The 12,308-nt window shown below is 47.4% G+C and overlaps 2 protein-coding genes across 4 annotated transcripts in view; one reads left to right on the top strand and one right to left on the bottom strand.

The window, feature by feature from the left end:
• Window positions 1–7,399, bottom strand: part of C5H2orf68 (chromosome 5 C2orf68 homolog) — a 28,592-nt gene extending 21,193 nt beyond the window's left edge. The window contains exon 1 of one of the 2 annotated variants that reach the window (XM_029604270.1): window positions 7,104–7,399. In XM_029604270.1, coding sequence (XP_029460130.1) covers window positions 7,104–7,270 — 167 coding nt within the window. In that variant the 5' untranslated portion in view covers window positions 7,271–7,399. The remainder of the gene's footprint in view (window positions 1–7,103) is intronic. The other variant, XM_029604271.1, reaches the window with a different exon arrangement.
• Window positions 7,400–7,537: 138 nt separating this feature from the next.
• USP39 (ubiquitin specific peptidase 39) overlaps window positions 7,538–12,308 on the top strand; it is an 87,675-nt gene continuing 82,904 nt past the window's right edge. Inside the window, exon 1 of one of the 2 annotated variants that reach the window (XM_029604269.1) lies at window positions 7,538–7,572. Coding sequence is in view for 1 of the 2 variants with exons in the window: in XM_029604268.1 (XP_029460128.1) it covers window positions 7,771–7,867 (97 nt within the window). In the remaining variant the exon portion in view is untranslated. Of the gene's footprint in view, window positions 7,573–7,609; window positions 7,868–12,308 lie in introns of those variants that run through there. The other variant, XM_029604268.1, reaches the window with a different exon arrangement.

The raw sequence follows: 12,308 nt of genomic DNA, 5'->3' as shown, positions 1-12,308 counted from the left end.
TGACAATAGGGGGTCTATTTCCGGAGACACCTGATGGCTTCTGGTTCCTCCCTGACGGTTGATGTAGGCCACTGTTGTGGCATTGTCCGACATGACTGATTGATTTGTCTGAGTCTGTGACCGAACCATAGGCAGGCTAGTCTGACTGCCCAGGCTTCTAGGCGATTGATGTTCCATCCCGACTCTTCTTTGTTCCAGTGCCCCTGGGCGGTTAGCTCCTGGCAGTGTGCTCCCCATACTCATAGGCTGGCGTCTGTGGTGAGCAGGATCCAGGTTGGTGAGGATAGCCTCACTCCCTGGCTCAGATGGTCTTCTTGTAGCCACCATTGTAGTTGGGTCAGAATTTTGCCCGGGAGCTGAAGACGTATGGTGTGGTTCTGGGACAGTGGATTCCATCGTAATAGTAGTGAGCGCTGTAGGGGTCTCATGTGAGCTCTTGCCCATGGCACTACTTCCAGTGTGGATGCCATGAGGCCGAAGACTTGGAGGTAGTCCCATGCTGTGGGACGAAGCTCGCTCAACAGGGTTCGCAGCTGGGTCATCAGTTTCGATCTCCTTGTCAGTGTCCGGATGACCTTGTCTTGTTTGGTGTCGAACCGAACTCCCAAGTGTTCTAGAGATTGGGAGGGCTGCAGACAGCTCTTGTTTGTGTTGACCACCCACTCGAGGCTCTCTAGTAGAGTTTTTGACTCTGTTGGTCGCCTGGTGGCTTTCCTCTGGGGATTTCGCCCTGATCAGCCAATCGTCTAGATAAGGGTGTACGAGGATTCCTTCCTTCCTCAGTGTTGCTGCCACTACCACCGTGATTTTAGTGAACGTCCGGGGTGCTATGGCTAACCTGAATGATAGTGCCTGGAACTGGTAGTGGTGGTCCAGGTTCGTGAAGCGTAGAAAACGCTAATGCTCGATAGACCGGAATGTGTAAGTAGGCTTCCGACAGATCCAAGGAAGTAAGGAACTCTCCCGGTTGTATTGCCCTTATTACGGAGCGTAGGGTTTCCATGGGAAAGCGAAGAATCTTCAGGTGGCGGATGACCGACTTGAGGTCCAAGGTGGGCCGGAACGTTCCTTCTTTCTTGGGAACAATAAAATAGATGGAATAATGTCCAGTATTTATTTGTTGTGCGGGCACCGGTGTTATAGCCTCTAAGGCTAGCAATATGGTCAGTGTAGCTTCCACTACCATCCTCTTGGAAGGGTCGTGGGGTAGGGGGATTCCACTTGTCCGGAGGGAGGTGGTGGAAATCCAAGTAATATCCCTCTCGAATGATGGCTAGGACCCACTTGTCCGAAGTTATTTCGACCCATCTTTGGTAGAATAGGACAAGTCTGCCCCCTATGGCTTCTTCCTTTGGATGGGTCAGCTGATTTTCATTGTGAGGTGTGGCTGGGACCTGGGCCCGAGCCGGTTCCCCTTTTGTTGTGCTTGTTCCGAAAGGACTGGCTCCTGCCTGCAGGGTGAGCCGCTTGATGTGTGCTTCTGTAGGGGTTGAAGAGCTGTGATCCTCTGCCCCTGGAAGTTCGGGGGAAGGGTCGCTGGTTTTTTTTATTCCTGTCTTCTGGTAGCCGCGGCAGTGGGGATTTGCCCCATTTGTTGGCTAGCTTCTCTAGTTCGCTTCCGAATAGGAGGGTTCCCTTAAAGGGCATCCTTGCGAGTCTCGTTTTGGATGATGCATCGGCTGACCAGCTTCGGAGCCAGAGTTGTCTTCTGGCTGCCACGGCTGATGACACTCCTCTAGCTGCGGTGCGCACCAGATCAGAAGCAGCATCTGTGAGGAGTGATACTGCTGGTTCCAGGGCTTCCCCGGGAATGTTGTTCCTGGTCTGTGATAAGCAGGCGCGTGTCACCACTGCACAGCAGGAGCGATCTGTAGAGCCATAGCGGAGACGTTAACGGACTGTGTGAGGATGGATTCCAGACGTCTGTCTTTAGCATCCTTGAGTGCTGCTCCTCCCTCAACTGGGATAGTAGTGCGCTTCGAGACTGCACAGACCATGGCATCCACTTTCGGACATGCCAGGAGATCTTTGGCAGCTGGATCCAGAGGGTACATGGCTGCCAGGGCACACCCTCCTATGAACGTAGTCTCCGGGACCTCCCATGCCAGGTCAATTAGCTGCTGGACAGCTTGTAATAGTGGGAAAGGATGGGAGGTCTGACAGAGTCCCTCTAGGAGGGGATTCGTCTTAGGTTCCGCCGAGGCACTAGTGCCCGGGATAGCAAGCTCTTTCAAGCTGTGACCAGGTCTGGACCAGGTCTGGAAGCTCGTCCTTGGTGAAGAAGTGCCTCATGATTCGGTGGTGCTCGGTCCCTGAGGGGAGTTCCCCTTCCTCCAGGTGTTCTGAATCCTCATCTGAGTTGTCCATGTCCCCGAAGGTGGAGCTTCTGGACTGTAGAATCACTTCTCTGGCGGAGGTTGTGGCCGTATTATCGGAGGCCCGGCACAGTAAGCGTGTGGCTATGCACGTCGCTTGTGCGCATGGTACTTGGGCGTGTGACTTTGTGCGCACAGCTCGCCTCTGTGCGCATGGGTCGGGGCAGCGGACAGGTCAAGATGATGATGGCGACCAAGTGGACAATATGGCGACCACCTCGGAGGGTCTCCACGTGGGAGGATCCTCGGATCTGACCGGGGTCTAGCCCGTCTGGGGCAGATCAACCCGGTGGCACTGGCCCCGGCTGGCAACCTGTGCGACTCCTCGAGCTTCGGAGACTGGAGACTTTTAGATAGATTTCTACCTTACCTTGTCTCTGCGCTTCCCGGTCTCGTTCCGGGCGGTCTACGGATGCGGGGGGAGAGGGAAATACCTTCACCGCCACGCTCAAAGTTGCACCCGCTGCCTCTCAGCCTCACCCGATGTCGGAAGCTAGGTCCACGCAGAGGGTCGGCCGTCGGACCGAAGCTTACCTCCAAGGGATCGCGGAAATCACCTCGGGAATTCTCAACTGGGGGAGGGACCCAAGGGGTGTCACCGCACGAGAACGGGGCTCATCTGTAGAGGTAAAATTTCTTCTTGTTTTGGTTTTCTTTGGTAAATTACTCTAACGCTGTGCTAGCGTGCATAGAGTCCCGAACTGCTATGGAGACGGAAAATACTGAAGAGCTGCACTTCCTGCAGGGGTATATGTACTAGGACTGATGTCAGATTGAAATCTGATCCGTCTCCAACTGCTATCAGGAGTACACTATACCCATTGGTCCTGAGTCCATCTGCTACATGCTAAGAAATACTTTAATCTATATAATACGGCATTGGCAAGCTTCATCTTTACTAAGAAGAAAGAACTGTGAGGCCTTAGAAGCTTTTTGACCACTAAACAAGACAAACAGATGATCCAATCTACAAAAAGCATTTGTGATCTTCAAGTATCTCAAGAGAGTCCTTCTGACATTTACAACATGGAACTCCTGAGACTGTGCCACAGAATCAGACTGTGGTCTCTTGAAAACTGGCAACTCAATTAACTGACTTAGATGAAAAGCAGAAGTCCTTTTGGCAGAAAAGATGGAACCATGCAGACAGAAACCCCATCCTCTGAAAAGCAAAGCAAAGGATCCTCTGACTAGAGTAAAGGAGCACCCCTGCTTGCACCTTCATTACGCAGTCCAGGGAATAGACAGGCTTCCGGCAGATACACAAGCCACAGACTGGATGCCAGTCACGCTTCTACTAGGATATCCAAACCCCATGTGTCCTTGCTTTCCCTTTTTGGCTGAAGAACTTCTTTGTCTAGAAAGTTCATGGGGCTGATCTGAAATCCACTCATGGAAGTGCAACACCTGACCCCCAGTAGGGCAAAGGCCACTTCTGCTGGTCCTTACCTTTCAGGATCCCCAAACTGTCAGCTTAAAGCATTCGCCTGTACAATAACAGTGTTGGTCATGTGGGCTGTTGCTCAGTCCTGCAGGGGAACTCCATCCTAGACTAAATCAGACTCATTTATCAGGATACCTGAGAGCTAATTCCCTCAGTTTGTTCACATCAGCTAAAAACATTCTATTGCCCACTATCACATGGGCTGCCTTCTTTTGAGCTAGCTTTCTAGAATGATAGACCTCGACCTATTGGTTCTCAACTAGGATTCCTATTTCTGCTTCAGTTGCCCCGGATAACAACTCCCCTCTTAATCTGTAAAGCTAATGCCCAAGGTGCAAAACAACCCTGACGGAGACTAAAGATCTGTTCCCTTCAGGTTCCAACTGTGAAAAAAACCCCATTTGCTAGACTCCTTATAATCTCCCTAGAGAGAGAGTTACTCCTGGGGGAATTCTGCACAAAAAAATTTAAAAATTCTGCAAAAGTCTATAAACTTTATATTGGTCAAAACAACACCATTTATATGACAGTCTAAGTAATTACATTTTAAATTAATACAGAAAAAAGTTATTACTTACAGATGCAGAATTTCCCTAGAAATTCACTATAAGTGTCCCTTCCACTTGTTCTCCCTATTCCCCTGGCCATTTCGCCCTCTCAGACCCCAACTCCTCCACCTGCCAGTCTCTCTTCCCTCCACTCTATCGCCAGTCCCAGAGTTTGACCCCACCCACTATCTCACCCTCCCCTCTCCCACAATCACCTTTCACTCACACACATTCACTCTCACCGAGGCCTTCATCGTCATGTGCTCTGTTCGTGGAATGCCAGGGTCTCCTCTGCCATTTTCTGTGCAGAAAACGGTACTTTTGTGCTGGGGGGGAATTCTGCGCAAATTCTGTGCTCTGCAGTAGTGTAGAATTCCCACAGGACTAAGAGAGGGAAAAATAGCTTGCAACTCTAGGCTAATGAATATCATCCTGAGAGGAGAGTGACTTGAAAGATGCACTTGGGTCTGTAACTAAGGTACTACATTCAGGTCCATTGCTCTGGATCCTAGAGCCTGAGATATGGAATGGGAGAATTTGACACCAAGAGTGAGGCCTTGTACCATGTCATCCAAAGGTCACTTTTTCTTTGTCAAAGCCATGAGGGCTTCCTTATACTCCAAAGGCTGGGAAGGACTAATTGCTATGCGAGATAATTATCAGTCAGCCTAAGGTTTCCACCCGTACATTTTTGGGCTTTCCTGCTTAATCTTGGTCGTGAATGATCAGATGTCTGATTAAAGGAAAAACAAGACTCCCCCCATGTATAGGGAGGTCTTTATACTCCTTGATCAACAGGTCTCTGTAGTCCTGGTTAGCACAAGGAGAGAGCCTTGCAGCTGCTAGTGAGGAATCCAGGATATAACATCTGAAAATCTGGACGTAATTCTTGAAGAGAATAAATGGGAATGCCCCTATTAGTACTGGGGGAATTCTGCGCTACTGCACAGTGCAGAATTCGTGCTGAATTCCCCCCTGCGCAGAATTGCCAAATTCTGTGCTGAAAATAGAAGAGGAGACCTCGGCATACCGTGAATGGAGCGTGTCCGTGTAAGCTGCGGGATGCACTCCGTTTACGGTGAAGATGAAGGACCCAGTGCGCCGCTCGTGGCAAAGATTGAAGGCTCCGGTGAGAGAGAATGTGTGTGCGAGAGAGGGGAGGGCGAGAGAGAGAGCAGGAGGGTGTGAGAGAGCATGGGAGGTAAGAGAGGGGAGGGGATGCTTGAGTGTGGGTTTCAGAGAGAGGGAGTCTACATGTGAAGGAGTGTGTATGTGTGTGAGAGATTGGGAGCTCATGTGTATGTGAGAGTGCTAGCCTGTGTGAACGGATTGTGTATGTGTGAGACAGAGCCTGTATGAAGGGGTGCGTGAGAGAGAGACATAGGTAGCCTGCGTGAGGATGTATGTTTGGGAGAGAAAGGGAGCTTGTGTGGGTGTGTATGCAAGAGAATGAGGGAGCCTGTACAAAGTGTGTGTATGTGTACTAGAGAGAGGGAGCATGTGTGTGAGAGAGGGAGGGACAGAGGGAGCCTGTGTGAGGGGCAGTACTGAGAATGGGGTCAAACTCTGGGACTGGCAATAGAGTGGAAGGAGTTGAGCCTAGATGTGGAGGAGAGAGATACTGGCAGGTGGAAGAGCTGGGGCCTGAGCAAGCAAAGTGGCCAGCGGAGTAGGGAAAGCAAGTGGAAGGGTCACTCTTACAGTGAATTTCTAGGGAAATGCTGCATCTGTAAGTAATAACTTTTTTCTGTATTAATTTAAAATTTAATTACATAAAGACTGTCATGTAAATTGTGTTATTTTGACCAATATAAAGTTTGCAGAATTTTAAGTTTTTGTTTTGTGCGCAGAATTCCCCCAGGAGTACCCTGTGTGTCTATGTGGGGAACCACCTATAAGATAGGGTCTGCCATTTTTCATAGGTTCCACAAGAACAGAAGAATTCACTGCCTCTACTAGGAAACCTGAAGAGTATTACACCTCTGACTTTTTTTTTTCCAAGGAGGAGATAGAGCCCCAAAACCTCTGACTGATTAAATCTAATACTATTATCCCTGAGGCCTACACTGAGGGCACAAGGAAGCCCCCTAATGGTGTTCCACCCCACAATGCAGAAGAGTACAAACTGTTTCCATAAAAGCGCACACCCAGAAGCCTGCCACGAAGTGGAAACTGCCCCAGCCAGATTCATTATCCTGGAATATTTCCACAAGAGAGAAAGCTGCCTGAACAGATTACTTGTAGCTCCCAACCAGGTCTGGCGCTGACGGGGGGGGGGCTTCCGATAAACGCCTCTAGCTGGTCTCTGAACTTTGGTCTCTAAACTTCAAGACCACTCCATAAGACAGTTCTCAGCGAGGATAAAAACTATACAAAGGGGAAACTGGAGAAACAGCAACTGTAGCAACAAAATATGTAATAATTTGTCACCAGGCCAAAAATGACCAGGGAGAATACGGACAAGCACCAAAACCTGAAAGTTGTCCCAACTGTACTTTCTATACCTATCACTTTACTGTCATTTTGTAGTTTTTCTTCTTCTTTTAACCATGTATCCTACTTGGGCAAGAAGTATAAGATTATCATACCACTAAAGTTATTTGCATCTGAATCTATAAAGTTTATAAAGATTACTTGGGGCGAGAGGCTCTTCTCCCCTATAAAGAGCAACTGTATTGTGTTCATCTTCACAGACTGCCTCTTCCACATATATCCTCCGCCCACTTCCGGGCTCACCTGGCGATCTGGTTTCTGCGGATGTGGTGCACGAAGCCGTGGTTCATGTCCAGCCTGGCTCCCGGCCCCACTTTGCCAGACGAGTCCGGCTCCTGCACCTCCTCCCTACCCATGGGAGAGGGGCTCTGAGAAGCAGCCCGGGGCCTTCCCGGCGACTTCTCATTCATTCATTCAGCCGCCGGCGAGGCCGAGCGGCCTCGCAGCCACTAATCACTTTTCCCCGCCCCGCGGGACCGTTACCAACCACCCAGCGCACTAGAGGGATGACTGACACCCGGAACACGCTCAAGTTGCCAATTAGAGGGCCGCTATTTTTATACAATTAAGATGAGGGGGTGGTGCGAACTCTTTGGCCAATCAGATTCATCCATTTAAGGACGGGGGGCGGGCGATAACGAAAGAGATCCTTGAAACGCAAATTCCTGGGCGAGGTGTCCAACCTCGTTTTGAATTATAGCGTCACGATTACGTAAGGCGGAAAGATTGGATGGGTTGTATGGGCACGGTCTCTCGTCCTGTTCTATAGTTTTCATTGGTTGAGCCTGGCAAAAGAAGCGGGGGTTCAGCTCCAGAATGAGGCTTGGAACGCAGAGAAGGCCTGAGGGTTTGGTTATTTGCTGTGTTGGCTGCCGGTGCCGGAATTTTCCGGCGTGAGAGGGAAAGTAACATGGCATTAAAGCGGCGGTTGAAAGCTGGCAGCATGAAGATGCCTCTGTGGGTGAAGCGGGAGCGGGATTTGGAGGAGGATGAGGACGATGATGAGGGTGAGGGAGTCCTGGATATGTCGCAGTCTCTTGTATATTTCTCCCCGGCCTCGTAATCAGGAGCTTTCTGTCTGTGATCTGTGGCTGCACTTGTTGAATAAGGAAGGGAGAGGGAGACGTGCTGTGGGGACTCGCATGCCTGTGCAAGAGAATTTGGCACTCTAGGCGAACCTTTAGCCCTGCACTCATCCCCCAACTTACCTCCTGCATAGGACTCCCTCCTATCGGCTGCAGTAGCTCCAGCACAGCACTTCCTTATTTGGCAGTATTTATTCTGACACAACAGCCCTTTGGACCTTATGTTTGTCGGATTTTTCCACTCCCAAAATGTTGGCGTTTTTAAGCGACCTCCTAGTTTGCCTAATGGAAGCACTGGCCTTGGGTTAAGCGCTCCTGGAGGGCCCGTTATCAAGATTACTGCTTTGCTTACGGTTGTGCTCTTGCATGAGGTTTAGGAGACTTTGAGACAACAAGTTATGTCACGTCCAACTGTGCAGGAGTCTTTAGGGTTCTCATTTCTGAAGATCTCGATGTATCGCAACATTGTAACCACCAGGCCCTAGCCAGAAGGATGTTAGATTGCATAGGGAGAGGCTTAACCAATAGAAAAAAAGAAAGTGATAAGGCAGTGTCACTGGTGAAGCCTCATGTGGAATATAGTGTCCTCTTCGGGAGGTCAAATTTGTGGAAGGATATAGAAGGTAGCCCAATGAAAGGTTACTACAACAGTGAAAGAAAGGTCTGCACCTAAAGCTATGAGATCAGACATGTAGACCCTGGAGAAGAAGAGAGACTGACCTGACATGATAGAAACTCAACTCAAAAATATAAATAATGCACAAGAAGTATCTTTTGGTGGAAAGTTCTAAAACATGGCTTCCCATACCTGCCCTGGGGATCCCACAGCATTTGGGTTTTCAGGATGTCTACAATGAATATGTATGAGGTAAATCTGCATATGCTAGATTTATGCATAGTGGATATCCTGAAAACTTGATTGACTATAGGGCCTCTAGGACAGATTAGGGAAGCCCTGTTCTACAACAAGAGGTCACAGTTTCAATGGGGTAGATTTAGAGCAACATCAGAAAATATTTTTTCTCACATGAGGTAGAAGATGCATGGAATGGACTCCCAAGGAGATGGTAGAGGCAAAAAACGAACAGTTAAGAAAAACCAGAAAACAAAAACGAAACAAAACCCTGAGATAAGTACCAAGGATCCCACCTGCAGAAGAAGTGAAGGGAAAGCCAGAGATCAGCTGGGGTTTGTGGTCGTAGTAGTCAGGGAAGCCATCTGGGCAGACAGAGTGGGTCTTGCTGTCCTCATCTATCAGATTTTATGTTTCTGTGTACACTAGAGTTCCTATCCTGGAGCCAATTAATCATTGCTCTTGGGACCCTAATAAGTCATATGACAATCCTGGTGTATATAGGTATATTAGACAAAGTGAATTTGAGGGAGCCTATTTACTAAAATATGTCGGTGAGCTAATTCATTTTAGTAAATATGCACCTAAAAGGAGTGAGAGAGTGAATAGTGCTTTTCTGCTTCATTCAGTGGAAATATTTTAAGCAGCTTTTAGAAGATAAATATTGTGTAATGTTATTTTATGAGCTGTATTACAGCACTGCTGTGTGATGGGCAGGTGGGTATGGTAATACTTTTGAACAAGTATTACCTCTATTCAATTGCCCAGTAAAATAGCTTACAAGATTTTTTGGCCGTTGAATACATGTTGGCTCATATACATTTCACATTTTGTAGATATCTGCATAATTGTAAATGTCTGAATAAAATACAAGACTGTGTTGGTGTGTGTGTATATATATATTAAAGAGCTTAAAAAAAAACTAATTTCATAGTTACAAACAAATTTTTATTGCATATCAGTTATTTTAAAAATGTTTGAGTAAGCATTAGAATCTGTGTTAATTTCCCAAAATAGATTATACATTAACACAAGAAAAAAAGTAGTTATCCAATCATTTATACACTCACCATTTAAAAAAAAAAGTATGTACAAAAATACATAACTATGTATTACTATTTCAACAACCACAGCAAACAACAAAGTATATTGAAACTTAAAAACAAAATGCAAGCAAGTTTCTTATATATTATACGATTTTCAAATACTGTTTCTCATAATCTATTTATGAATGAAGTTGCTAATCTCACTCTGATATTTCTATTGAAATACATTTATGTATTTCCATAAATGGATGTATTGATTTGACAACCCGTCAATACTAATGACAGTCTATATTGGATCCAAACAGTATGTTCTCACATATTGTGAATCTTTTAAAGGTGCAATCTGTTTCTTTTCCAGTGATTAGCAAACAGCAAATGAACCCTCGGTGTTCTTCCAGCTGTTGCAAGAGGTTATATGGACCTCCACAAAGGCCTTCATTTCACCCTAACATGGGCTTCTTCAGGGGGATTTACCGCTATTATGCAGTAGGTTATCTGACTGATGAGTTGGTTATTCTATTAGGCAAGTAGCAATACACGTCCTATGAACAGTTGAAAATGCCCGTTTTGTAATGAAGTTGGAGACTGGGACCCAGTGTGATTGAAGCCCAGTTGTGAATATTACTATGATTAATCCTGTTGAATTGTAGTTGATTGCTGTTTCCCCCTGATGAAGCCCATGGTAGGGTGAATTGAAGGCCTTTGTAGGGGGTCCATATAATATCTTGCAACAGTTGGAAGAACACTGGGGGTCCATTTTATGTTTGCTAATCGCTGGAAAAGAAACAGATTGGACCTTTAAAAGATTCACAATATGTGAGAACATTTATGGAAATTACAGTTACAGCATATTGGAGTGAGATTAGAGACTCTGTTCATAAATGGATTATGAGAAACAGCATTGGAAAATCGGTTAATATATAAGAAATTTGCTTGCATTTTTTGAACATTTCAATATACTTTGTTGCTTGCTACTGTGGTTGTTGAAATAGTAATCCATAAATATTTGTGTTTTGTACATTAATTTTTTTTAAAATGGTGTGAGTATGAATAATTGAATAACTACTTTTTGTCCTGTGTTTGTTTTTGTATAATCTATTTTGGGAAGTTGAGTAAGCATTAGAATCTGAGTTAGTTAAACATTTTAAATAATTGATATGCAATAAAAATGTTTATAACTATGAAATTAGTTTTTCCCTGTATGTACCTGGATCAGGCCAGAGCTCTGGGTTTTGCCTCCCCACCAGCGGATGGAGACGGAGAAGTTTTGACTGACTGCCCTGTACCTGAAGGTGCCACCTACAAGTCCGTAAGTATTTCTCTGTCTTCAGCAGATAGTGGAGGTGCAGAACCTACAGTCGGAGCTTAGTAAAAAAAAAAAAAAAAGTTCTTGAACGCGTAGAAGGGTTGGCAGGTCCTGAGGGGACCATCCTCCCCTGGTATTAGAGGCTCCCGCATGGAAGGGTTGATGACCCGTTGACCACTTCCTACAGCGGGGGAATGATACCGGGGAGCCCTGCTCACTCACCCCAGGAAGGATAGCACCTGCACAGGTTTGAAAAAAAACAAAACAAAAATCGAGGAAACTCTGAAACAGGAGAAAATCCTTACTGTGCGCTTCCTCCCGGGGCTGTTTTTTCCTTCGCTTCGGCAGCTGACTCTTTGACCGTTGCGGTTTCTTTCTCTTTGACTGGCCCCTGGTGTTAACGTGAGATGCCGCGTGGTGCGGTCTGCTGAGTGTCGCCTGGGGTGGTCTTTGTTCCTCGTGCCTCCCCGGGGGGGTGGAGAGGGCACGTTGGTAATTGCCGGGGGTGGTGGCTTGGGGTTACACTGAGTCGGGAAGGCCTGGGCGCTCGCAGCTTGCCTCCTCTGATCCGTTCCCGCTCAGTGTGGGAATGGATGGCATTTTGGCTTCTTTTCGCGAGGCAACGCTGGCAGGGAGAGGGGCTTCCCCTCCTCTTTCCCCGCAGCAGGAGGCCTCCGAGGGGGGGGGGGGTGTGATCTTAAGGACTCGGCTGTTGTGAGTGAGGATAGCCCTGCATGGGGCTTCGGACTCCTCATTTTCTTCCAAATTTATTTTGCTGCTGCATAAGGCCTTTAAAACCAGGAAGTTAGCCAGGAAGAATTCTGAGGGGAGCTCTCGTTGGCGCTCAGCACCTCCTTCGGGCAACTTTGCAATCCAGGCTCCCAACAGATCCTCTGAGGAGAAGGTAGCTCCGAAACTTAAGTGCCCCCTTTGGACCATGTTATCCCGCTTGCCAGAGGATTCCTTCGACGAAGATTCGGCGCATGATGATCAAGGGGCGAGGGGCAAGCCTCCTCGGGGCTCGGACATGGAAGGTGACAAGGACCTTCCTGCAAATCAGGGGTCCCACGTGGTCGATGGGGATGACCCTAAGGTGGTCCGCCTCTTCAGAAAGGATGAGCTGAGTTCACTTATTCCTGTGGTTCTGGAGGAATTGGG

Source organism: Rhinatrema bivittatum, chromosome 5, assembly GCF_901001135.1.
Source record: "Rhinatrema bivittatum chromosome 5, aRhiBiv1.1, whole genome shotgun sequence".
Classification (NCBI taxonomy): domain Eukaryota; kingdom Metazoa; phylum Chordata; class Amphibia; order Gymnophiona; family Rhinatrematidae; genus Rhinatrema; species Rhinatrema bivittatum.
This window is presented reverse-complemented; position numbering and strand designations above follow the sequence as displayed.